Genomic DNA, 25,987 nt, shown 5'->3' with positions numbered 1-25,987 from the left:
GAGCTGTTTTAACGGTTGCGTATCATCTGGTTAACAAATGACTTACTCTGTCAAGCTGCAGGCCTGCATCCCTTCCAGCCACTATTGACATTTCCTCTCATTGGACTCCTTCCATGCATCTTCCCAACATATGCTGTCAGCGTGGGGCCTGATGTCTAGCTGGAAGGGGTTGGCAGGTAGCCTCAGCTGGAGCTAAAAGTGGTGTCACTTTATGTAACAGAAGAAAGCATCTGATATGGGAGTACACAAGAAGAACCCTCCTGGGTTAGACTGAAGACCTATCTTCTCCAGGGTCCTGTTTCACAAACTGGCCAACCAATGCAGCAGCCATCTATTGCTATTGCTTCCCAGCATATACCTAGTCTGATCCATATAGCCATCATGACTAGAAGTCATTGATAGCCTTATTCTCTGTTCGTCTAATTCCCTTCTAAAACCATCTCACATGAGCACTTCTGTCTGGATCCAACTCTAGCAAAAGCAGCAGGTTATATCAAAAACTTTTTTTTTTACAAAAGGCCTCGAAAAGAAAGGCCTTATTTAAGTTCTTACGAGCATCTGAAGGAACTCCTTCCAGTTCTTAAATGTATTTACCTGTGCATTGCAAACCCTGCCTGAAAGGTGAATTGAGTAGTTTCTTATAGTTACTCAGCAACTATTGGCCATGTATATAAACATACATGAGCTACTTTCATACTGGGATGCAAAATGTGGTCAAGCTGAGTAAATCTCCCAATCTATGGCTATGAACTGGACCTCTTGACTCTCTCAAATGACACAGGAGATGCTTTTTGGTAGAAGACATAACTATGGATGCATAAAGTCAGTTTAGTAAACCCACACAGGTTCACTTACCTGTCTGCTTAATGGCTTGCCTTAACTCTTTATTACAGGGACTGAAATCCTTTGTCAGCTGGGGCTTCAATTACACTTTTAGACTAAGCAGAAACCAGGCATCTGACCCCATGCCCTTGGGATTTAAAGATGCCATCCTGGTCTCAAGAGGCATAAGAGCTTAAAAACCACGAGAGATAAATCACAGGAAGCTTTCACAGAAGACAGGATGATCAACAGATCAAGACATCTATCACTGTAACAGTGATGGCTGTATACTATATTGGAACATTGCCCCAATGACATCTTCTCCATGCCATTTCTATAATACGAAGCATGATTTGTTGCATGAACAGTTATTTTGCACATACCACTGTTTACTTTCTCTTCAAGGAAGGTCCAACTCACCATTAAGTTGTTACAGTAAGTCACCAGTTGGTTTGACAACAGCCTGCAGAGGTGCTAAAAACTATGGCGAGCTTCCTAGCTGGTTTGGGGGTGGCCCCTGGTTCTAGAGCAGGTCAAATAAATTAGGGTTGCCATATTTCAAAAAGTGAAAATCTGGACACAAAATTTGCCAAAAAACCCCCAATGCTTCCTGCCAGGGGTTGTTGTGGCTACTCTTGAGTAACGACCCTCCACATCTGCTTGTCTTTCAGATGTTTTTATTGGTGCACATTATTTACAGTGTAAAGCATCCAAAAACATGTCTGCCTCAGTCTGAGTCAGAATCTCGCAATGCTGGCTTTCTGTTTCGTGCCCAACATAATAGCCTGGGAACTGTGAAGCGCCTCCCCTTTCTCCGACGGGGAGCCGTTCGCCTCAATTCCGGCGTGGTGGGGAATGGCCTTCCGACCGACTGACTGTCGGCCCCTTCTTCCCCTTCCCTTTCTCTCTCCCCTTGAAGCAAGGGCTGTCTGATGCTGCCAGAGCCTTGGCTCTCCCTTTCTGTTTCCTGGCTCTTGTAATCTGATCCTGTGCTTGACTTACTGCTTGGGGAGGAACTCGACCTGATGAGGGGGGGGGGTTGTTCCCTATAAGCCTTCCCCCTTACACTTCCGATATGGGTTGCCGTACGCCCAGGTTTCCCCAGACATTTTTACCGATTCCTAAAATTTCACTCAGACGTTCTTTCCAACAGACGAATCCCAGATGTGGCAATGGCAGCTGGAAGGGCCCACACAAATGTGCATGTGTACAACTGTAAAGGCCTGGGCTGGAAAGCTTTAAGGCCACCACTGCTATAATAATAATAATAATAATAATAATAATAATAATAATAATAATAATAATAATAATACATTATTTATACCCCACCCATCTGGCTGGGCTTCCCCTGCCACTCTGGGCGGCTTCTAACAAACATTAAAATACATCAAATATCAGAGGTTAAAAGCTTCCCTAAACAAGGCTGCCTTTAGGTATTTTCTAAATGTCAGGTAGTTGTTTATCTCTCTGACCTCTGATGGGAGGGTGTTCCACAGGGCGGGTGCCACTACCGAGAAGGCCCTCTGCCTGGTTCCCTGTAGCTTTGCTTCTCGCAGTGAGGGAACCGCCAGAAGGCCCTCGGCGCTGGACCTCAGTGTCCGGGCAGAACGATGGGGGTGGCGACGCTCCTTCAGGTATACTGGACCGAGGCCGTTTAGGGCTATAAAGGTCAGCACCAACACTTTGAATTGTGCTCAGAAACGTACTGGGAGCCAATGTAGGTCTTTCAAGACCGGTGTTATGTAGTCTCGGCGTCGGCTCCCAGTCACCAGTCTATCTGCCGCATTCTGGATTAGTTGTAGTTTCCGGGTCACCTTCAAAGGTAGCCCCACATAGAGTGCATTGCAGTAGTCCAAGCGGGAGATAACCAGAGCATGCATCACTCTGGCAATGCAGTCCGCAGGCAGACAAGGTCTCAGCCTGCATAGCAGATGGAGCTGATGCTACATGGGAGATGAGTTGAAGCAAAGGAAATACAAATTGTCCCCGCCCCATAGCTTGACCAATCACGGCTAGGACTCATAGATTTTAAAAGTGTAAACTTACCCACGCTGGCCAGATGTACTAAGAAAAAACGTTAGTGAATTTCACCTTTGCAACCCCCACCCCGGAATTTTCAACAAAATATTCCTCCCATTTCACTGCCCACACCTAGTGATGAGAATTTTGGGAGCCTGAAGACTGAAGCCCTGATGATGCAAATAGCATTATCTACAGGACAGAAAGTTACACAGCATTTAAGTACTTCAGATGTTTTGACTTTCCGCTCCTTTTCTCTTCCCCAACAGAAAACGTGCAACTCACAGTGCTGGCAAGAGGAAGGGCAGCCAGAAAGACCTGAGGCCCCCAGATCTCTGGATACACCATGAAGAGATGGAGATGAAGAATATTGAAAAGCCAGCGGGTTCTGATCCAACAGGAAGAGATTCCCCGATGCAGAGCTGCCAGGACATCACTCCAGGCAGCCACAGCCAATCTGAAACCCAGATGGGCAGCAAGAGTGCCTCACAGTCTGGTAATATTGCTACCTATACAAAGGGCCAGTCAGCGCATGCACAGACATTGTTGACAATTGCTAAACCCTCTATGACTCACAGATGAATGTGTGAATGGCCACCACTGACAAACATTGAGTTTATGACAAATATCAAAGCTTTGTCTCTGTTGTGAATTTCTGTTTGGTTTGGTTTAATGCATGAAAGTGATAACCTGATCCTGCAGTTATTCAGATGGTAAGTATGGGTGTCTTGGAGGAAAGGTGGAATATAAAAAGCAAAGAATGAATAAAATACAGCAATGAATTCTGGCCCTTTGGCCCATGTCCCCTCCCCCTCCCAAAAGGTGCTAAGCTTAAGAGAAGTTTAAGATTTTTTGCTGTTGACTTTTCTTTCTCGATTTATTTTGTATTGCTGCTTTTGTGTATTCTGAGCCTCCTTGGAAGGAAAGCTATACATGTGACAGTTGTTTACAAATATATTGCATTGATGTGCTGCCCTATCCACCAAGGAGTTCGAGGTGGTGTACATGATTCTCCCCTTACCATTTTATTCTCACAACCACTCCATGAGGTGGGTTAGGCTGAAGCACAAGGACCGGCTCCTGGTGAGCTTCATGGCTGAGTGGATTTTTGAACCCTTGTCTGTTGGTGACTTGAGGAAGTCAGTTGGTAGTTCACCACACCTCAACCAGTGTAATGTATCAACAGAGTAAGCCAGGCATCCCCAAACTGCGGCCCTCCAGATGTTTTGGCCTACAACTCCCATGATCCCTAGCTAACAGGACCAGTGATCGGGGGAGATGGGAATTGTAGTCCAAAACATATGGAGGGCCAAAGTTTGGGGATGCCTTGAGTAAGCACAGCCCCAGCAGAGTCTTCAACTATTTCCTGCTCCTAGCAGACAGTTTATCCAGAGTCCCTGGTTAAGGGGGAAACTCTCCTATCACAGATCAAAGCAACAAAGTTTTTATTGTCTGCAGATGCAAGACAAAGCTGTACACTGCTATTTACTATATGCAGTTCTTTGGGTCCTTGAAGTAAAGATACATAGGTGCAGAGAGATCCACTAACACTATCACCATTCTAGCTGACACCGCTGTGTAAAACCCACAGCCTCTTCGCCTGACTCTCACGAATTCAGAGCAAACAGCAAACAGTACAACAACAGGACTTGACAAGACACAGTGAATGCAGGGCCCTAGAGACTCTTATACCTGTCTCTACACATAGCCATATTTCCTGAACCAATGGGTGGGTGAGCAGCTCAGCAAGTCATACACTCGACCTCACTTGTGTTGCTATGGCAACCCAGTGCACCTGGCACCCTTATCTCAGAACATCCAGACATGGGGAATGTGCTCCTCAAGACACGAGCCCAAGTACTGGGTGCTTTAACCCATTGTTCACATGGGTCGCCCTAGTCCAACTGCTCCACCTAATCTCTGGTCCGGGCACCTGGTACGGTCACCAGCACTCACCTATGTTTGTGTGCATGCATTGCATTTATATGCAAGGAGCTCGTGGTTGAGTGGCACAACATTGCCCAATGAGCTTCCATGGGGCTGAGTGGGGATTCGAACCCTGGTCTCACCGGTGAGAGTCCATCACTCCAACCATCATGCCACACTGCCTCCTTCATTAATATGGAGCAGAAAGTGTGGGAAAGTCCATGACTGGTTGTGCCAATACAGTTTTTGCAAAATGCAGCCAGAATAGTTTCCTGCTTGAGGCTGCGTGCTCTTTATTCATTTTGGTCCTTAGCTGGAAACTTTGCTAATTATATCCAAGGCCTGATTTAATCGGTGATTCTGGTTGGGGGCAAAAATTGCTTATCCATGCATCAGTGTTCCGCTTAGCTAGCTCCACATTTAAATTGGGCCCCCAGCCCATTTGGATGCCAGGATAGCACCTGCTGGGGCCACGGATCCCTGGCATGATTAAGGGCCCAGTTTAAACATGAAGCCCACTGCATGGAATTCATAATGGTAAAGCAATTTTAGCTCAACCAACATCACATTTAAATCTTGCCTCGGACACCCCAAATATATCATTATTTCTGCAAAGCATTAGCAAAAACCAGATCTGAAGTCAACATAGAGAAAAATGATATTTACATAGTTCAAAGGTCATTTGAAGCTTAATGAAGCTCTAACGAGCTTCAACTGGTTTCATTTAGCAAACCTTCCATTGGCAAAACTACTAATTGATACTTTAGGATCTTACTGGGTTATTTATGTCAGCATTTAATATAGCAAATGATGCATATGGCAAAAAGATATATTCCTTTACCTAACCACATTTAGAACTAAAACATTATCTCATTGCATTCATCATTAGCCTGCCAAATCGTCAAGAGCTTAATTTGGGGTAATATTAAACCACTTTTTATTCTTGTAACTCAGCTAAAACATTTAAATCTGGTGCCATTAAATAGAGAGCGAGACTTATTTTTGTTCCCAAATACATTGCATAGACTCTCATTTCTATAGCAAATGGCCCTGAGTAAATGGGTGATTATATGCCGCCTTTTAAACACTACGGCCAATCACACAGAAGGCAGAATGCTGATTTGAGCAAATAATTAGTGTGGGGGAGTTTGGCCATCCCTGCAATGGAGTTTTTCCATGAACTTGAAGGGAGGTCAGCAGCAAACAACATTTTAGGATGACAGTCAGGGTCTCTTTCTCTCTTTTTTGGCAGTGTACTTTTCACTGCAGCTACAAAGAGGCATGACTGCGAAGCTGCGATGAAATTTCATAGAAATGAACTAGCATTAAAAGTCAATTGCAAAAAAAGGGGGAAGCAATTCTTTCTGTTCCAAAGTGGTCTTTCCAATATTCTGTGGTCCTAGGAGGAGGCGATGCTTGCCAAGTGACCAGCATTTTCCATCTGGGAAGATATGGGGAAACTTTTGTCTTGCACTGAGCCCGCTTGGGGTGGGGTGAGGGTACCTGCTCATCTTAACGTGTGGAACCCTTGCTCATTTAACTCTTATATTGCAATCTCCCAGCTCCAGACACAGAAGAAGTGGGAAGCAGCATGTCCACGTTGGAACGGTCACTCGCAGCCCGCAGAGCAACCCGCACCAAACTCATGATTCCAATGGACTCACAGCCCAGCAATCCTTGTAAGTTGTGTTTCTGCAGCTGGGGGGGGGAGAGCTTGTGGCCCTCCAGATGCTATTGGACTTCGCCTCCCATTAGTCCTGGCCAGCATAATCAATGATCAGGGATGATGTAGCAAAGCTACAGGTTCCTTGGCCTAAAGGATAATGCCCACCCTAATTCTGAAACAGAAGTGCTGTTGCGTTTTGTCATATGAAAAGATAACAATATCTCAATAGGTAAAATTTTTGAGAGTGTTTTCTCCCACGTGGTCCCGTCCACCAGCTCAGGACATCACAGTAGGTCCTGCTCCATGACCCACTGGTGGGTATGAAGGGTGGGGTCTTTAGGTTTTGAGACCCTTAGTGTAAACAAATCAGCCAATAAGTCTCTCCATGGTTTTAAGTTTGGTAATAAGTTGTAATTCAGCAACTTCTCTTTCCAGTATATTTCTGAAATTCTTTTGTAATATGACAGCTACTTTGAGATCTTGTATAGAATGTCCTGGGAGATTGAAGTGTTCTCCTACTGGTTTCTCTGTCTTGTGATGACCTGGTCTGAATAGAGACATTGGATTCTTATTTCATTATACATGATAAAGCTATTTTTGGCCATCTCATCCCTTGCATTTTCTTGTAAGACTAATTGCAGTCATTAACAGTCATCAACTGGTTTACCACACCTATCAGCCAATCACCCATTCCCACCACCCTTCTGAGTAATACCCCTCCTCACCCTCTCACTATATATAAGGGTCTGGTGACTTCTGTTTCAGGGTATCTGAAGAATTGTGCATGCACACAAAAGCTCATACCAATAACAAACTTAGTTGGTCTCTAAGGTGCTACTGGAAGGAATTTTTTTTATTTTGTTTCGACTACAGCAGACCAACACGGCTACCTACTTTTATCTTGTGCGCTGTCTTGACTTTATAAACTTGAAAGCTTCCAAATTTTCAGGAAAAACAAAACCTGAGGGACCTCATTGTGGACTAGAGAAGAGGGCACTTAGATGCCAAACAGGTTCGTATGGGTGTAAGCAATCCTTCAGATGGCTCAGTCACTAACCATTTAGGGTAGGGGGACGTAGGTGGTGCTGTGGTTTAAACCACTGTGCTGCTTCCACTTGCTGATCAGAAGGTCTATGGTTCAAGGCCCTGTGATGGGGTGAGATCCCATTGTTCCGTCCCAGCTCCTGCCAACCTAGCCATTTGAAAGCACACAGTGCAAGTAGATAAATAGGTGGGAAGGTAAACAGTGTTTCTGTGCTCTGCTATGGCTTCACCACCACAGGGATTCAAACCGCTGACCTTCCGATCGGCAAGCCCTAGCCTCAGTGATTTAGACCACAGCACCCTGCAGGTGCTGTTGGACAGCAACTCCCATCATTCTTAACCATTGGCTATGCTGGTTGAGGCGGATGGGAGCTGTGGTCCAGCAACATCTGCAAGGCACACATTGGCTACGTCTGATTTTAGATTCAAAGGTCAATATAAACACCTGAAAAAGAGCCAAGAAACAGATAGGCATGGTACCAATACAGCTGCCACAGCATAGATGCAACATGACCCAGCTGGCATTTCTAGACCCACCAAGTTCAATATGAAATCACCAAGCATTTACAGTAGCGTTGCGAGTGCTCATTAACCCCACCTGGGGGGAATTTTTATTTTATTTTTACTTTTTGGCGTTCTCAGGCTACAAGCAAAAATGGGAGGCTTATCAAGTGCCTGGAGAGTTCACCTGTATGTAGCTGAAGGGGAATGGTCCTTGTCCTGGAAGCTCAAAAGTTATGCAAGCCTAATGTAAACAAATTGCTGGGTAAGGGAGAAAGACGGGGAGTAACCTACAACAACAATAATTTGGAATACATGGCAGCACCAGATCATTTTAATCAGAGAGTAATTACTAGAAGCTAATAAGGATGTAATTGGTTTCTGAGCTGCAAGCAGACGCTGTTCAACAAACTGCACAGAATGAGTTGATAGGATTCTGGACTGGACTCCTTCAGAGTACAGGTCAAGGATCATGTTTTTCAATGAAAGGCAATGCCCTGCACATTACAATTTCCAAATTCTGGTTGTTGTAAGATGAAAATAAGGGGCCTGCTCTATCAAGCCAGAGGTCTTTGAATAATCCTCAAAGGCAGCCCTAAAAAAAAGTGTAATGTAGTAATCTAATCTTGGTATTGTCAAGGTATTGATAGCTGTGGCCAGACCCAACTTGCCTAGGAAAGACTGAAGTTGGCAGAACAGCCAAAGTTGGTTGAGGATGCTTCAAGCCAGGAATGACACCTGAACATTTGTCTACAATGTTGTCTCTAAAAGGGCCCCGCCCACCCCCCAAAAAGTTGTGGACCTAATCTTTTAGGCTCTAACAAATTGGCAGATAGCACTGCAGACTGGCTAGAGGTAGGGCAAACTGGTTCCTCGTTTTCATAAAAAGCTAGTGCATCAAAGATGTTCCTTCCTTGCTGTGTTATTTTAACACATGCAGTGATTTATTGTTATTGTTTGCATTGTATACAAGCTGGTGCATTCAAAAAACGTGACTCTCTACCATGACCTACAGTTCAAAGGATTGCAGTTGAGAATTATGCCATATCAGTGTGCCAGTTGCATCTGAAAAAATGGGTTGGTGTGAGTCTGAGTCAAGTAATAGAAGATAGCATTGTCTTTTTGTTAGAACAGCTTTTGCCATTTCTTCCTGATTTGAATTTGGAAAATGCTAGCAACACCCCCCCCACACACACACACACACTTCTCCTATATCATATACAGTGGTACCTCGGTTTATGAACACAATTGGTTCCGGAAGTCTGTTCATAAACTGAAGCGTTCATAAACTGAAGCAAACTTTCCCATTGAAAGTAATGGAAAGTGGATTAATCTGTTCCAGGCGGTCTGCGGAGTACTTAAACTGAAGCGTTCATAAACTGAAGTGAACTTTCCCATTGAAAGTAATGGAAAGTGGATAAATCTGTTCCAGACGGTCCGTGGCATACTTAAACTGAAGCAGACTTAACCTGAAGTGAACTTTCCCATTGAAAGTAATGGAAAGTGAATTAATCCGTTCCAGATGGGTCCGCGGCGTTCATAAACCGAAAATTCGTAAACCGAGATGCTCATAAACCGAGGTTCCACTGTATAATAATATCATATATAATCAGAAAACAACAATCTGTAGGTGTAATCTGTTTATCTGTGCTATAGTCACTTTGTAAAAGTCATGCCTTTTTTAATTGCACAAAATGAAATTGAATCTTCACTCACTTGTCCCGGCATAAATCAGTTGGGCTACCATTGAGCTTGTTGCGATAGAGGATTCTGGCATGACATGGATGCAAACTTATTTATCCATATGTCAGGTGGAAGGCTGGGAAGAAGGAGGGAGCAGGACAGAGACAGCTGCCACTTTTTTCTAATGATGGTCTTGTTCTCTCTCTCATTCTCCCTCTCCCTCCCTCCCTCTCTCCCTCTCTCCCTCCCTCCCTCTCTCTCTCTCTCCTCTCCCCCAATCCCACCCATCCTCAACTCACAAATAGTGTTTAATCTTCTTATTTAATCCTCAACAGCATTTATGTTCCACCGTTTCAAAGGCCACAAATGTGAAAATTCTTTATCTGCTTTGCTTTTGCGCCACTGCCTTTCAAAAAGAGGTTACCTATCACAAAGCTATGGGTAATTTGTGTTTGAATCCAGCAGCAGGGAGAAGCTTCAAGTCTTCGTTTTCCTTTGAAAGCACAGGTGGCAAGAAGGACAGAGAAAGCAGAACAGCCAGTAATTTATTCACAGGCTAGTGGTTGGTAGCTGACCTGTGGTTTTTCTACTCCCAGTACAAAAAGTGCACATTTGCTGTTGCAAAGGAGCATTTCAAACAGGCATATAGATATATACATATGGGGTTGAGGGGAAAGCAATGAAGTGATCATGCAATTAAATCCATGGAAATTATAAATAATATGCTTCACATTCACAATACTTACTTTATTATAACGGCAATCTAATCAGAGCAAAATAAGATCAGGTCATGATATAAATTGAATGCCGGATAAAAATTCTTGCCCGTGAATTGCAGTAGGAGGCTAACATCCTATCAGTGTCAGGCAGTTATGAACCTGGGGTTAGAATGTCAACCATGTCAGCTCCAGCTTTTCTTACCCAACAGTTTTACTATTGGGTAAAATATAACAGCAACATAGTAAGGGCAACCTCTTCATGGATCAATGCCTTGTCATGGCGAAGGGGCTTGAATAACTCAGAGAAGCTATGAGCTATGCCATGCAGGGCCACCCAAGATGGACAGGTCACAGTGGAGAGTTTTGACTAAACGTGATCCACCTGGAGAAGGAACTGGCAAGCCACTCCAGTATCCCTGCCAAGAAAACTCCATGGACAAAGACAACAGGCATATAAAAGTTATGACGCTGGAAGATGAGCCCCTCAGGTCGGAAGGCGTCCAACATGCTACTGAGGAAGAGCGGAGGACAAGTACAAGTAGATTCAGAGCTGATGAAGCGGCTGGGCCAAAGCCGAAAGGACGCTCAGTTGCGGATATGCCTGGAAGCGAAAGGAAAGTCCGATGCTGTAAAGAAAAATATTGCATAGGAACCTGGAATGCCCTTACTATGTTGCTGTTATATTTTACTTTCATGCTTTCGTACGTTTTGTAAATTGATTTTTTTTAAAAAATAAAAGCTTGGAGATGCCTAGGGAAGGATTTAGTTGAGAAATGTGGTAACTATGTAGAAATACAAAGAAACACGTTGATAGCCCTCACAATCTCTGCTGTCTTCTGTGCATATTCTGCTCGCCATCAGAGATGTATTATTGCATGCTTTAATAATATTTTTGTTTTTATTATTACAGTCCCCTAAAAAAAAAGCTTTTAGAAACAAACTACCAGTTTGAATTGGCCCTGATCATTGTGACTGTAAAATTTAGCTATAGTAATGATTGCAGTAGATTTATGATTCTGACCTTGAGATCCTCGAGTGATGTATTCAAAATAAACTCCTTTACCCTCATGCTTATTCAAGGAACAGAATGATCAAGGTGGATTCCGCTCTCCCCAGCCCTTCTTTCCCATCTGCTCTCTATGGTGTGCATTCAGTATGTTACTCTCTAATTTTTCAGACCAGTATAGGCAAATCAGAAAAAGAAAAGAAATGAACTATGATAAATTATTTTTCTTCTTTAAAACAAAATTAATTTCGCATTTCCAATCTAGCTTCCTGCAGCTCACATGGATTTGACAGCAGTGGGCATCTTCCAATTACTCACTGCCGTTAAATCATGCCTCGCTCTTAATTTGGAGGCTGTGCTGAACTTTAAATAAGCACTAATTGATCAGTTTTTATTATGAATAGCATCAACTTGATTTGTAATTTAATTCATCGTGTGCCTTCTTTCCTTTGAGCAGCTGATTTTGACATGATTGAACAGTTTTGCTTTTACTTTCTCCTAGCCAGCAATGAGGCTCCAATATCACAGTGGAGTCTCTGCCAAACATCAGGTCTCCTGCCTCTCGGAAGCATCTTCCTCACCCAGACAGCCATGATAATAATCACCACCCCTTTTTTATTTTCAGCTGTGGTGAGTGCCATCCCGGTGCCAACACTAGAAAGTGCTCAGTACCCAGGAATCCTGCCATCCCCCACCTGTGGATACCCACACCCTCAGTTCACGCTCCGACCTGTGCCGTTCCCAACGCTCTCCGTTGACCGGACATTTGGAACGGGAAGAAGTAAGTAAGGTGTTTTCTCTCTCCCCCCCCCCTCAGCTTCAGGACACTGAAATAAATAAGACACAAAATGGATGCTACAAGTGTATTCCCACCAGTAACAATGCAATTTTAAAGCGAAATGACCCCTAGAGCCAGATAAATTGAATCGTCTTCAAGAAAGATTCAAGAAAGACGATTCCACCTAAACATTAGGAAGAACTTCCTGACAGTAAGAGCTGTTCGGCAGTGGAATTTGCTACCAAGGAGTGTGGTGGAGTCTCCTTCTTTGGAGGTCTTTAAGCAGAGGCTTGACAGGCATATGTCAAGAATGCTTTGATGGTGTTTCCTGCTTGGCAGGGGGTTGGACTGGATGGCCCTTGTGGTCTCTGTGACAGATATAGTGCCCTATTGATTTACGACTCAATTAGGGCTACTCACGTCGCCTGGCACACTTCCTTGCAACTCTGCTGCGTGGGTTCTATGAAATTGGTTTAACAGGTGGAAGTAATGGAATAATCCAATTAATTGTTTTCTGAAAGCACATCTAAAAGCTTATTTTCCCCCATTTACGCTTGGACCTAGAGGTCCTGTTGGTGTGTTCGCACCACAACAACCTCATTGCTGACTCGCCCCCTACCCTCCTGGTACACCAAAGCAATGGTGCTGATAGGAGGTTAGGGAAGCAGTGGCACCCTGCGAACCACCGCTCCTGAGTGTGGGGATTAAGGAAATTACAATGAGGAATTATGCACATGGAGCGCAGGTCATGTGTCTCTGCTGCATACAGTGGATTGACTGGGCTTCAATTCACGAGACATTGTTTCTGATAAAATTCCCAGAAGCCTCTGCATCTCTGCCATTCTCTCTCAAGCAGGCACAAGTCATTTGTCTAAACCAGGCATCCCCAAACTGCGGCCCTCCAATGTTTTGGCCTACAACTCCCATGATCCCTAGCTAACAGGACCAGTGGTGGGGGAAGATGTGAATTGTAGTCCAAAACATCTGGAGGGCCTACGTTTGGGGATGCCTGGTCTAAACCATGTGTTGCAGGCTGGCAAAGAACCATTGCATTCCTGAAAAACATCCTGTCCTTACTCTCAAGATTGAATTCTTTTTCCCATTGATGCCACTGGTGTGCCTAGCATCCGCACACCTCTGGCTGTCAAAGCCAAGAGGCATTCATAGGCAACCAGACGAAAACATGACACTCTGTACACATTACTACTGACATGAGACACCAGGCAAGTGGTTGCTTTTCTTTGCACTTTCCTCATGCCTGGTTAGCGCTCTGTTTTGGAAGAGCTCGCACAGAATTTGAACGTGACACCTGAACTTTTCATGGCCATAGGAGTAAAATGGGAAACATCAGCTATCTCACCCAAAGGATTGTTCTGTAAATAAAGGATACAGTTACTTTAAACCAGGGAGAGCAAACATAATGCCTTCCAGGTGTTGGTTGACTACAACTCCTATGACCCCTTGCTGTGCTGGCAGGGGCTAGTTGCAAATGTAGCTGTCAGGACTGGTTCAGCTGTGGTTCAGCACAGAAACTTAGAGATGAGCAGTAAGGTTGATTCTTTATTCAGAAAGGCAAAGGCCAACAGAGAACACCATGGGCAGAACTAGCCTGATGAAGCAGTTGCCAGAACTGAGGATCTGAGACTCCTCCTTCTCAGCTGCCTCACTCTCACAATTGCTTGCTCAGCCGCCAACTCGTCTGCCCCCTTCTTCCTGTGACATGTCTTCTGTATCCCACAACTATCTGCCTTCCCACTGCCTTGGGAAGTTAGAATCATGGAATCATAGAATCATAGAGTTGGAAGAGACCACAAGGGCCATCCAGTCCAACCCCCTGCCAAGCAGGAAACCCCATCAAAGCATTCTTGACATATGCCTGTCAAACCTCTGCTTAAAGACCTCCAAAGAAGGAGACTCCACCACACTCCTTGGCAGCAAATTCCACTGCCAAACAGCTCTTACTGTCAGGAAGTTCTTCCTAATGTTTAGGTGGAATCTTGTTTCTTGTAGTTTGAATCCATTGCTCCGTGTCTGCTTCTCTGGAGCAGCAGAAAACAACCTTTCACTCTCCTCTATATGGCATCCTTTAATATATTTGAACATGGCTATCATATCACCCCTTAACCTTCTCTTCTCCAGGCTAAACATACCCAGCTCCCTATGTCGTTCCTCATAAGGCATCGTTTCCAGGCCTTTGACCATTTTGGTTACCCTCTTCTGGACACGTTCCAGCTTGTCAGTATCCTTCTTGAACTGTGGTGCCCAGAACTGGACACAGTACTCCAGGTGAGGTCTGACCAGAGCAGAATACAGTGGTACTATTACTTCCCTTGATCTAGACACTATACTCCTATTGATGCAGCCCAGAATTGCATTGGCTTTTTAGCTGCTGCATCACACTGTTGACTCATGTCAAGTTTGTGGTCTACCAAGACTCCTAGATCCTTTTCACATGTACTGCTCTCAAGCCAGGTGTCACCCATCCTGTATTTGTGCCTTTTGTTTTTGTTTTTTGTTTTGCCCAAGTGTAGTACTTTACATTTCTCCTTGTTAAAATTCTTGTTTGCTGAAGTTCTTCAGCTGTAGCCTCCTACCGTTCCTCCTCATCTAGCCAGTCCCTGACAGTTGGTTACCTCGACACCATACATCTCAACTACTCTTACACAGTCATGGCTTCTTCCAGAGAAGCCTGGGACTAATAGTTTGTTAAGGGTGTTGGGAATTGTAGCTCTTTGAGGAGACTAGGGGTCTCATAACAGTACTGAGCTGAGTGTTCCCATGGTTTTACCCAGTGTAGGATAACTTCATGGGTTCATAAATGAGATATAGCGAGATGTCGGGTATGTGAACCAGGAATATTTAACCTGAGCCATGAGATCCATGCTCAAATGTAGACAAGTACAAACTGTGCACTGCAGTAACTCATTTCAGAGTCACGGCCCCTACATTATTACATGGCTGCACATACTATTGATTGGAGAGAGGCGCCCTTCAAATTCATCATAAGCAATGGCACCATGGACGGTGCAGCCATTCATCCTGCCAAATGGACCGTGATTGAATCCCTCTTCTCTGTTCTTGAAACCCATTTCTAATGAACTAGAAAGCAGCCAATGCTAAAAAAAAAATCAGCCTTAGCAAAGAAAAAGAAAGAAAAAGCCAATATTCTCCCTCAGCCATCTGCTGAAAGAGAAACTGGAGAAAATGAAGGGGAAAGGCAGACTTCAGTCATGCCTGCCTCCATTGGATGATAAACCTGTCTGCCATTTTGTCTGCTGTCAAAGCGGGTGGTAGCAATTGACCAGAATAATGAGTTTGCGCTGGCTTCTTTCTTCCTTTTCCTTCTGCCAGAAAATGAAGGTGCATATCCTGTCAGAGTGATTTCAATCCATATCGGTGTTTCTGTGTGTGTGTGTGTGAGAGAGAGAGAGAGACAGACAGACAGACAGACAGACAGACAGACAGACAGACAGACAGACAGACAGACAGAGACATCTAAGCTGCATATTCTAGGCTACCGATCCTGGATTTGGTTTTCTACCTATACCCTCCTCCAGATGCTGCTGGACTACAACTCCCATCTTCCTTGACCCTTGGCCTTTCTGATGGGAGCCCCACAACTTCTGGAGGGTCACAGGTCCCCCCCATTAATGATCCAACCTCAAACAATAAATACTTTATTGCACCCTGTGTATGATAGCATTGAATTAGAGTACTGAAGCTGGTCCAGGCTCATGGAAAACTGTTCCAGGCATGATGAGCGCCTTGTCCAGATCAGGATCCATGAAATCAGTGGTATGACCTTGATGCTAGGGCATGCACCACAGCAAGCATGGGGTGGACTACATAGTCCCAAAAGAAAATGCCTCCAGTGGGCCACTTGTGATAGTGCCCTTGCTACATGCCATCAGAAACACAGAACAAGCTGTGATTTTGGATAGAAATGTGCAAAAGGGGAGCAGGGTTGTTAGCGCTCTCTCCCCCAACCCGCTGACCTTCATGCAGAGCAGAGTACAGTGGTAACTCGGGTTACAAACACCTTGGGTTACAAACACTTCGGGTTACAGACTCTGCTAACCCGGAAGTAGTACCTTAGGTTAAGAACTTTACCTCAGGATGAGAACAGAAATCATGCGCCAGCGGCGCGATGGCAGCGGGCAGCCCCATTAGCTAAAGTGGTAGCTCAGGTTAAGAACGGTTTCAGGTTAAGAACGGACCTCCGGAACGAATTAAGTTCGTAACCAGAGGCACCAGTGTACCTCAGTGGAGGGCGGGGAGTTCTTTGAACAGCCAGGGGGAGCCAGGCACCACCTTATAAGATTGGAGAAGACCCACTCACCCACTCTGACAAAAACCAGTGTTTGCTTTCTCAGCATTCCTGCAAAGATAGTCTCACACATGAGCACACTACACCTAATCTTTAAAGGCTTGCCTGGCAGGTGGGGTGTGAGAACTTGTTGGGACGTCTTTGTTGCTCTTGTCCAATTCTGAACTTTTTGCCCCACTCCTGAACTCCTGAAACGTCATTTCTGAGCCCTGTGTCTGGTGCTGAGCATGTACCATTGCTTACCTGAATGAAGATCTATCGCTCTCTTATGAGTAAAAGCTGCTGCTTGCGTGTTGTGGGATGGGAGCCAGGACACATGTAGGCTGTATCCCAGACCCTTACAATCCACTCTTCTTATGTTATGTCTTTTATGTAATTCGTTTTTTGCAGTTTGCACATATGGCTGTTTGTGCCGCCGCCAAAAGCTGTATTATCATTTCTCTATCTTCACATAGAGCTACGTCCTTTATATAGCTGAGCAATATGACTAATGGATCTAATGGCTGTTTATTTCTCATTACTGTATTAATTTCATTTCATCTGCTTGTCCACTGCCTTGCTTTTTAACCACTTTGTAATATCGTAGCCATTCAGGGAGAGTTTGTGGAATGAACAGCAAAGAGCATTTAAGGCAAAAGGCAAATTTTTAACAACTTCAAGCCAGTTTGGCTTACAGGTTTATGTGATAATAACAGTATTTATACAGTGTGTGTGTGTGTGTGTGTGTGTGTGTGTGTGTGTGTGTGTGTGTGTTTTAGTGCTTAAACCCTATTGGGTCAAATGAGACTTAATCCCCAGTAAGTGTGGAGAGGGTTGCTGCCTTAATGAGCATGTGGCTGAAGTAAGATTTCTGTAAGAGACCCTTCTGGCTCACACCTCACAAGCTTAACCCAGTTCATTCAGACCAGCTTCCAGAGACGTCTTGGCAGGGATGGTGTTAGGCCAAATGACATCCCAGGCAAGCTCCCTTCATCACCGCTCCCTTTATTTGTTCAACTTCTGAACACCGTTTTCTTGCAAATGTGCGGTTTATCCCTTGTCATATGAGATGTGAAATCTACACACATGGCTCCAATCACAGTGACTGCCTTTTGAATGGGCACCAATGCTGTAAGTTTCTGCTTTTTTTCATTTGTTTTGATTAATGCAAGGTTGCCTACACACATCAGTGCTTACAGCTTTCCAAGATGAACTTTTTACACTATTCATTTCAAATGCTGAATGAATAGTTGGCTAGGCACCTTTAAGCAGTGCCCCATCCCCTGCCATGACCAGGGCCCTCCCACCTAGCCCCCCAAGCAGTTTCCTGTCAGATGCCCCTAAATTGGACCCTGTTTCCTAGCATATCTAGTTACTCCTTGTCTGCATACCATATTCTGCATCTCTCTCAAATTCTCAGATCCACCAGCATTTTCCTAGATGAGCCCATCTGCAAAGATTTGCAAATCAGGCCAGCTTCCCCTCAATCCTGATAGAACAAGCCCTCTGCTCTCTTCCGTAGCAGCTAGGGTGGGTGGAGGAGTCTTACTTCATCGAGCTTTCATATGGCAAATCCAGATGTCTCTCTCTGTGTGTGTGTGTCTGCTCATGACACTTGGGTTTCCTTCCAATGTCAACTTTCATTTTTAATTTTTAGCTCCTGTGGCATTAGAAAGGCTTTCAAGAACGACAGTGCATGTCGAACGGTCCATCAGGCTGATTGCCAACCTGCGTAATGAAGCCCCTGGTATCAGCCCAAGGAGCGTTAAATATCACCAAAGGATAGCAGCTCCCAAAAGGGGCGGAGGGAGGCAATGGAGCTTAGTAAGACATCTCTGTTCATTCTATGCACAACCACCTGCCACCTGTTATGAATCTAGTTCCCACGGAACTGCCTGGTTTTAACCATGATGTAGCTTTTAACAGCCTGCAAGGCATTGTGGTTGGAATCCGGGACTAGGGCCACACCCACACCACATGCTTAAAGCACTAGGATACCAGCCATGGCTTCTCCCAGAGAATCCTGGGAACTGCAGTTTATTTAGGGTGGCAAGAGTTGGTAAGAGACCCCCCTATTCCCCTCATAGAGCTACAGTTCTCAGAGTCATCAATCCCTCTTTCCAGGGAATACTGGGAACTGTGACTCTGTGAGGGAAACATGGGCTCTCCTAACAACTCTCAGCACCTATAATGCAGAGTGACTAGGTGCATATGGGTGAAGACATCCAAAGCTTGAATAATATGACATTTGGGAAGCATTTCAGCAAATGGGGACAAACCAGTACCAGAAGGGATGCAAAGAATGGTAAACCCCAGTTAGATTCAATAGCTGCTGTCTTGGTGGAGCTCCAGTTATGTATTTCATGGCAACCCTAGATGGGGAGACAGCTGGATAAAATATACTGTAGGCGACGTAGGTATTTGAAGATGGTTATCGTATCTCCTCTCTGTCTCCTTGTTATCAGACTAAACATACCCAACTCCTTCAACCATTCCTCATAAGGCCTGTTTTCCAGACCCTTGATCATCATGGTCAGATGAGCTCAGAGGTTGTACACCTTCTTTGTCCCAAGATCCATGGGCTTTCTGGACTTTTTCTAGATTTACGCAGAACCTAAAAAAAAATACGCATTTGTGTTCATTTGCTTAGATCTGTCTGAACTAGAATGATTGTCTGAGACTCTGACAAACAAACAAAAAAGACTTAAATTGAAAATGCATTCTCTCTCTGTGTGTGTGTGTGTGTGTGTACATGCAGAACCCTTTTTTCATCCCATGCTAATCTGTATTGCATTTCAGCCTTACAAGCTAAGCAAATTTGTATTTTGAATGAGATAATTATGAGCTCTGGCAACATCAATACCAATTGTTTATTGCTGAAGGACTGCAGTGACCAAGAGAAGCAGCAGAAGGAAATGAGCACAAACTCACTTGTTCTCTAGTCATTAGGAGCAACTGGGGGAACTTAACTATACACAGGAAAGCTTTTTGCAAATGGCACTGACCTCTGCTTTCCCTTGTAGCTTTTAGCTAGTCTCCAGTGTCTGCAGTTCATTACGACAAAATTCTCCCCAGTATTTCCCAGGAATTGGATAATCTGATTCTGGGAAAGCGTAGTAATGATGCATTTCAGTCCAGCATTTCCTACTTAGTTAGTATCTCATTTGGTGCCTATAGAGAAATATATGCACACCCTAAGGCATTCTTCTTTATAATGTGCCTGGAGAGTTCACCTGGCTATGCTCTTTTTTTAGTTTTGTGCTGCTGTCCCTCCCGTGCCGCATCAGCTTTTGCAAGCAATGGAACTACCAGCCAGAGTTCAAGAGTCTGCTCTCATCATGTAGATAAGCAGAGAGGCTGTTACCTCCAGCAAAAAAACAATGAAATGCTTGGGTCTTGGGGGCTCTTGATGAATGTTGCATGACTGACTGCTAAGCCCTAGGTGTTCCCACCGGCATAGATATTAAGAGGCTTTTGTACCTGCAGTGGATTAAACCACTGTGTTTCATATTAAGACATGCCTTTCATTTGCAGGGCTTTGTGCAGCCCAGGCCCCTGAGACCAGAGCATGCAAGCACAGAATGAGGGATCTGGTTTGGAATGCAACATTCTGACAATCACATCTTTCTGTAAAGAAGCACTAAGGTTTGGCCTCCCAACAGTATAATAAGAACCTTTTGCCATTTACGGCCAAACTAGACCTGAGGTGGGAAATTCATGATCCCAATGTCTTTTTCTTTCATTAAAAATAGCCAAGATGGAGGTCCGATTTGGGCTGAGAATATGGTACTGAAGGACAAAGGTTGTTATCCCTTTATTCCACTCCATTCCCAAAGCTTAAATTGCTTTCTTCAAGTTGCTGTTATCTACAGTGGGGCGTAGGGAGCGGCAAATATCCCAGAGTGGCTGGGGGAACCCAGCCAGATGGGCGGGGTATAAATAATAAATCATTATTAAAATATTATTATTGCACCTGACCTTTCCCTCTATAGCCAGTAACAACTGGGGGAGGGGAGAATTCAGTTGGAGAAATAGGACATAGGGAAGTGTTTAACAAAGCCTTACATCAGGGGTAGACAACCTAAGGCCCGTGGGCCAGATGCAGCCCAATTGGCTTCTCGTTTCGGCCTGCAGACAGTCTGGGAATCAGCATGTTTTTACATGAGCAGAATGTGTTCTTTTATTTAAAATGCATCTCTGGGTTATTTGTGGGACCTGACTGGTGTTTTTACATGAGTAGAATGTGTGCTTTTATTAAAAATGCATCTCTGGGTTATTTGTGGGGCATAGGAATTTGTTCATTATTTTTATTTTTTTCCAAAATATAGTCCAGCCCACCACATGTTCTGAGGGACGGTGGGCTGGCCTATGGCTTTAAAAGGTTGCTGACCCCTGCCTTACGTGGTGTCACGGCCCTGATCCAAATGGAAACTTCCTTACATCTAGAGATTTCAGGAGGAATTTTGTTCCATTTATTAGAGGTAATAATGGGATGGTGGAGAAGACCCGGTTTAAACCAAGAGAAGTGCGAGATTCACAAAGGGCTTTGCTACTCCAGGGATGTTTTATGCCAAGCCCCATTGCCAAGATATATATGAAACATGTGCCTCTCTTCCATCCTTCCTCATCTGTGAAAGGTTCAGCCTCCCATGATGCAGGAATGTTCAAGATACATAAGGCCTCCGTGAAGCCTACATCTCCTCTGCCAAAATTGGGGTCTTCTCTCTAGCACAGGCATGGCCAAACTTGGCCCTCCAGCTGTTTTGGGACTACAATTCCCATCATCCCTGACCACTGGTCTTGTTAGCTAGGAATGGTGGGAGTTGTAGTCCCGAAGTTTGGCCATCCCTGCTCTAGCAGATGCCTCTAGTATTACATATATCAGGGATTGGTGAACTTACGGCACTCCAGATGTTGATGGACTCCAGCTCCCATCAGCTCCAGCCAGTATGGACCATGATCAGGGATGCTGAGAGTTGGAGTCCAACAACATCTGGAGAGCTACAGATTCTCCATCCCTGATGCACATGGAGGGAGATGTTGGGCGTAGTCAGACTGATCAAAGTACAGGTTTCACAGAGAGGTCAAATTCCTGACACACAACTGGAGATATGTTTTCAGGTGCGTGTCAAGATCTAGAGGCACAGACCACTTTCGCAAACCCCAATTCCTTCCTTCATTCAGATTTTATTTTAAATGGTTTATGAAATGCGCCAAAAGCAGTTAGCCCATTTCTGACTGTGACATTTTTATGACATTCTGTTTTGTGTCACTGTGTTGTTTGTAATAAAAGTTGTGGCATTTATTAACAGCCCTCATAGTGAGTGGGTTTTTTTTTTAATAAAACCAATTTGATGTGATTACTCAGTATCAGGCCCTCAACTTCCCACAGTGCAGGTACTTCAGGTACAGGCCCTCTGCATTTAACTTTATCCTCTTTGGGGAAATGAAACACTCGTTGATGTGAATAAACGTATGGGGGCAATAATTTAATATTGTTCTTATCCTTGCCAGACTTGTAACCAAGCAACAAATGGACATGAAAATTGAGCTGAACTCTCGTTCCGCTCCAGGTGGCCCTCTGAAGTTAGGCTGCCTCATGTTGGCAGAGCAGTTTGGGCCACATTCATTAGGATGCCCTGAGCTATAATAATCAGCCTGTAATTATTAGCCTGCGTACAAAGTGGCTAGAGAAGAGGGAGGGAAGTGGAAATTATGTTGTGTACAACAACCTTTTCCTGTTGGATTATCTTTCGTTTTTCACCCCTGCCTCCATCTTTTACATGATGGCTTCACTCCAGGGGTGTCCGTTACAAGCCTGTGAGAGAGAGAATCATAGAATTGTAGCGTTGGAAGGGATCCCAAGGGCCATCAAGTCTAATCACCTGCAATGCAGGAATCTCAACTTAAGCATCCATGAGAGATGGCCATCCAACCTCTGCTTAAAAAATCTCCAAGGAAGGAGAGACCACAACCTCCCGAGGGAGACCATTCCATTGCAAACAGCTCTTATTGTCCAGAAAGCTCTTTCCAATGTCTAATCAGAATCTCCTTTCTTGTAACTTGAAGCCATTGGGTTGAATCCTACCCTCCAGAGCAGGAGAAAACAAGCTTGCTCCTTCTTCCATGTGACATTACTTTCGATATTTGAAGATGACTATCATATCTCCTCAAAGTCTTCTCTTTCCTACTCCCTCAACTGTTCCTCATAAGGCTTGGTTTCCAGACCCTTGATCATCTTGGTCGACATCCTCTGCACACATTACAAGAGTCCTGAATGCCTGTGACAGCCCTGGATCATATCAGTGTTCAACGTAGCCCAATAATCTCTTGCTGACTAGAAACAACATTCCAAGCTGTCAAGCAAGGATCTTCAGGGTCCTAATTACCAGGACTCTTTTAATTGAGAAAAGGGGCACCCAACTTCTCATGTATGCATATAAAGCACACACTGTTATCTCCAAGCACTTAGACCAAGCCATGGTCTCTCAGGGTTTTTTTGGGGGGGTGTGTGGCTTTGTTCTTGGATTCAAAGTGAAGTTCCACTTGATATCTTGAATTCAGCAAGGCCTTTGACAAGGTGCCCCATGATATTCTTGTAAAGAAGCTAGTAAAATGCGGGCTAGACAATGCTACCATTCAGTGGATTTGTAACTGGCTGACTGACTGAACCCAAAGGGTGCTCATCAATGGCTCCTCCTCATCCTGGAGAGAAGTGACTAGTGGGGTGCCACAGGGTTCTGTCTTGGGCCCAGTCTTATTCAACATCTTTATAAATGACTTGGATGATGGGCTTGAGGGCATCCTGATCAAGTTTGCAGATGATACCAAATTGGGAGGGGTGGCTAATACCCCAGAGGACAGGATCACACTTCAAAATGACCTTAATAGATTAGAGAACTGGGCCAGAGCAAACAGGATGAATTTTAACAGGGAGAAATGTAAAGTACTACACTTGGGCAACAAAAAAAAAATGAAAGGCACAAATACAAGATGGGTGACACCTGGCTTGAGAACAGTACATGTGAAAAGGATCTAGGAGTCTTGGTAGACCACAAACCTGACATGAGTCAACAGTGTGGTGCAGCAGCTAAAAAAGCCAATGCAATTCTGGGCTGCATCAATAGGAGTATAGCATCTAGATCAAGGGAAGTAATAGTACCACTGTATTCTGCTCTGGTCAGACCTCACCTGGAGTACTGTGTCCAGTTCTGGGCACCACAGTTCAAGAAGGATACTGACAAGCTGGAACGTGCCCAGAGGAGGGCAACCAAAATGGTCAAAGGCCTGGAAACAATGCCTTATGAGGAACGGCTTAGGGAGCTGTGTATGTTTAGCCTGGAGAAGAGAAGGTTAAGGGGTGATATGATAGCCATGTTCAAATATATTAAAAGATGCCATATAGAGGAGGGAGAAAGGTTGTTTTCTGCTGCTCCAGAGAAGCGGACACGGAGGAATGGAATCAAACTACAAGAAAGAAGATTCCACCTAAACATTAGGAAGAACTTCCTGACAGTAAGAGCTGTTCGGCAGTGGAATTTGCTACCAAGGAGTGTGGTGGAGTCTCCTTCTTTGGAGGTCTTTAAGCGGAGGCTTGACAGCCATCTGTCAGGAATGCTTTGATCATAGCTGCCAAGTCCAGGTCGTAAAGATCCGGGATCGGCAGCGCGCGCATGACCGGAAGTTGCGTGACGCAACTTCCGGTGGCGCTCCGCCCTTCTATGGGCATCAGAAAATGGCGGCGCCGGCTCCGGAAGTCGCTTCCGCGCATGACCGGAAACACGTAAAAGCGACTTCCGGCACCGGCGCCGCCATTTTCTGATGCCCATAGAAGGGCAAAGCGCCACCGGAAGTCGCGTCACGCAACTTCCGGTCATGCGCGGAAGCGACTTCCGGCGCCGCCATTTTCTGGTGCCCATAGAAGGGCAAAGCGGCACCAGAAAAATGGCAGCTGGGCAGAAGCCAATTTAAGGGACAATACTGGGATTTTCCACCAAACGGGAGACCGCCGGGAAACGGTAAGAAAAAAGGGGTTTTCCTGGCAGATACGGGATACTTGGCAGCTATGGCTTTGATGGTGTTTCCTGCTTGGCAGGGGGTTGGACTGGATGGCCCTTGTGGTCTCTTCCAATTCTATGATTCTATGATTCCACTAAAAGCTGGGGCAAAATTCACATTTGAATAGGGGGTTTGCATTGGGAGAGGAAATAGTCTCATCCCTGCCCAGCTGAGACTGAGCCTAGTGGCATTGCCAGCAATAGCATCACATGTGAAATAGTCACCCCACTGACTTTGTGTCCAGGGTAGAGGGGTGAGTTGGGTTCATATCTCTATTTTGGTATTCATGCTACTATTAAGGGCTGAAAGCGCACAGGCTGTTTTTCTTTTCTTTTCTTTCTCTTTTCTTTTCTTTTCTTATTCCTCATCTATAAGCAATACTCCAGACAATGGGAGAGCCCAATTTAAATACGAAGGTTTGAAGTGGCATATTCAAATCAGAGCAAAACTGACTCTCAATACAGGGTAATAAAGCATAAAGCAACAGCTCTGGCAAGATTGCAGCTGTCTCAAGGAAGGATATGGCATTTGGTTTAAATAGAAATTAATTAAGCAAGCCCTTTGTCTACAGTCTTTGTCAGAAGGTGTAGCTATCATAATGCCATAGGTTTCTACACAAAGGATCCTGTATGCAGCAATTTGTGTCACTGTCTTCCTTACTGGGCTGCTTTACTTAAGTCTTTTGTTGATTTTTCCAAATCCTGAAATCACAGTAGAAAAGTTAAGAAGTACAGTCCCCAGGTGTTTGTGTGTGCCTCTCTCCCTTGAAAATTCATGCTTAGACAGCCAATTCCTGGGCTCTGTCCAAATTCATTAGTGCGTTGTAACAGGAGAAAATTGATAGATACGGGTTGATGCTAGCAATGGGAATATTGCTCTGAGTTCAATTCAGAAACAGATCACCAATTGTATTTTTAGAAAACTTTCAGAACTGCCCCCCAGAAGCTCACAACTTAATGTTAGATGCACTATACAGTGGTACCTCGGGTTACAGATGCTTCAGGTTACAGATGCTTCAGGTTACAGACTCCGCTAACCCAGAAATAGTACCTTGGGTTAAGAACTTTGCTTCGGGATGAGAACAGAAATCGCGCAGCAGCAGCAGGAGGCCCCATTAGCTAAAGTGGTACCTCAGGTTAAGAACAGTTTCAGGTTAAGAACAGATCTCCGGAACGAAATAATTTCTTAACCCGAGGTACCACTATATTTGATTTCCTGAAAATGTCAACTCTTCCTCCTCCCCAAAGGCTCAAGAGCATCACTGGGCTTAACTACTTTCCTCTACTTGAGCATTAATTGGTGTCTGGCACTAAATTAGAATCAAGTGCATAAGATTTACCTCTGCATGTGCAGAATCTCATTTTCTGTATTTGTACTTATAAGCTGTTGATTTGTATTGTACCTGAACAATATGAGCTAGGCAAATAGATATTCTTAAAAAGGTAGCCACAATATGAAA

At 44.6% G+C, this 25,987-nt stretch overlaps 1 protein-coding gene across 1 annotated transcript in view; it reads left to right on the top strand.

Annotated features, from left to right (window-relative positions):
• DCC (DCC netrin 1 receptor) overlaps positions 1 to 25,987 on the top strand; it is a 904,619-nt gene that overhangs the window by 860,413 nt on the left and 18,219 nt on the right. Inside the window, exons 24-26 of the mRNA XM_060280362.1 lie at positions 3,111 to 3,337; positions 6,330 to 6,446; positions 12,012 to 12,167. Coding sequence (XP_060136345.1) covers positions 3,111 to 3,337; positions 6,330 to 6,446; positions 12,012 to 12,167 — 500 coding nt within the window. The remainder of the gene's footprint in view (positions 1 to 3,110; positions 3,338 to 6,329; positions 6,447 to 12,011; positions 12,168 to 25,987) is intronic.

The sequence above is a fragment of the Zootoca vivipara genome, chromosome 11 (assembly GCF_963506605.1).
Source record: "Zootoca vivipara chromosome 11, rZooViv1.1, whole genome shotgun sequence".
NCBI lineage: Eukaryota > Metazoa > Chordata > Lepidosauria > Squamata > Lacertidae > Zootoca > Zootoca vivipara.
Note: the sequence above shows the minus strand (reverse complement) of the source record. Positions and strands in the feature narration are given on the sequence as shown.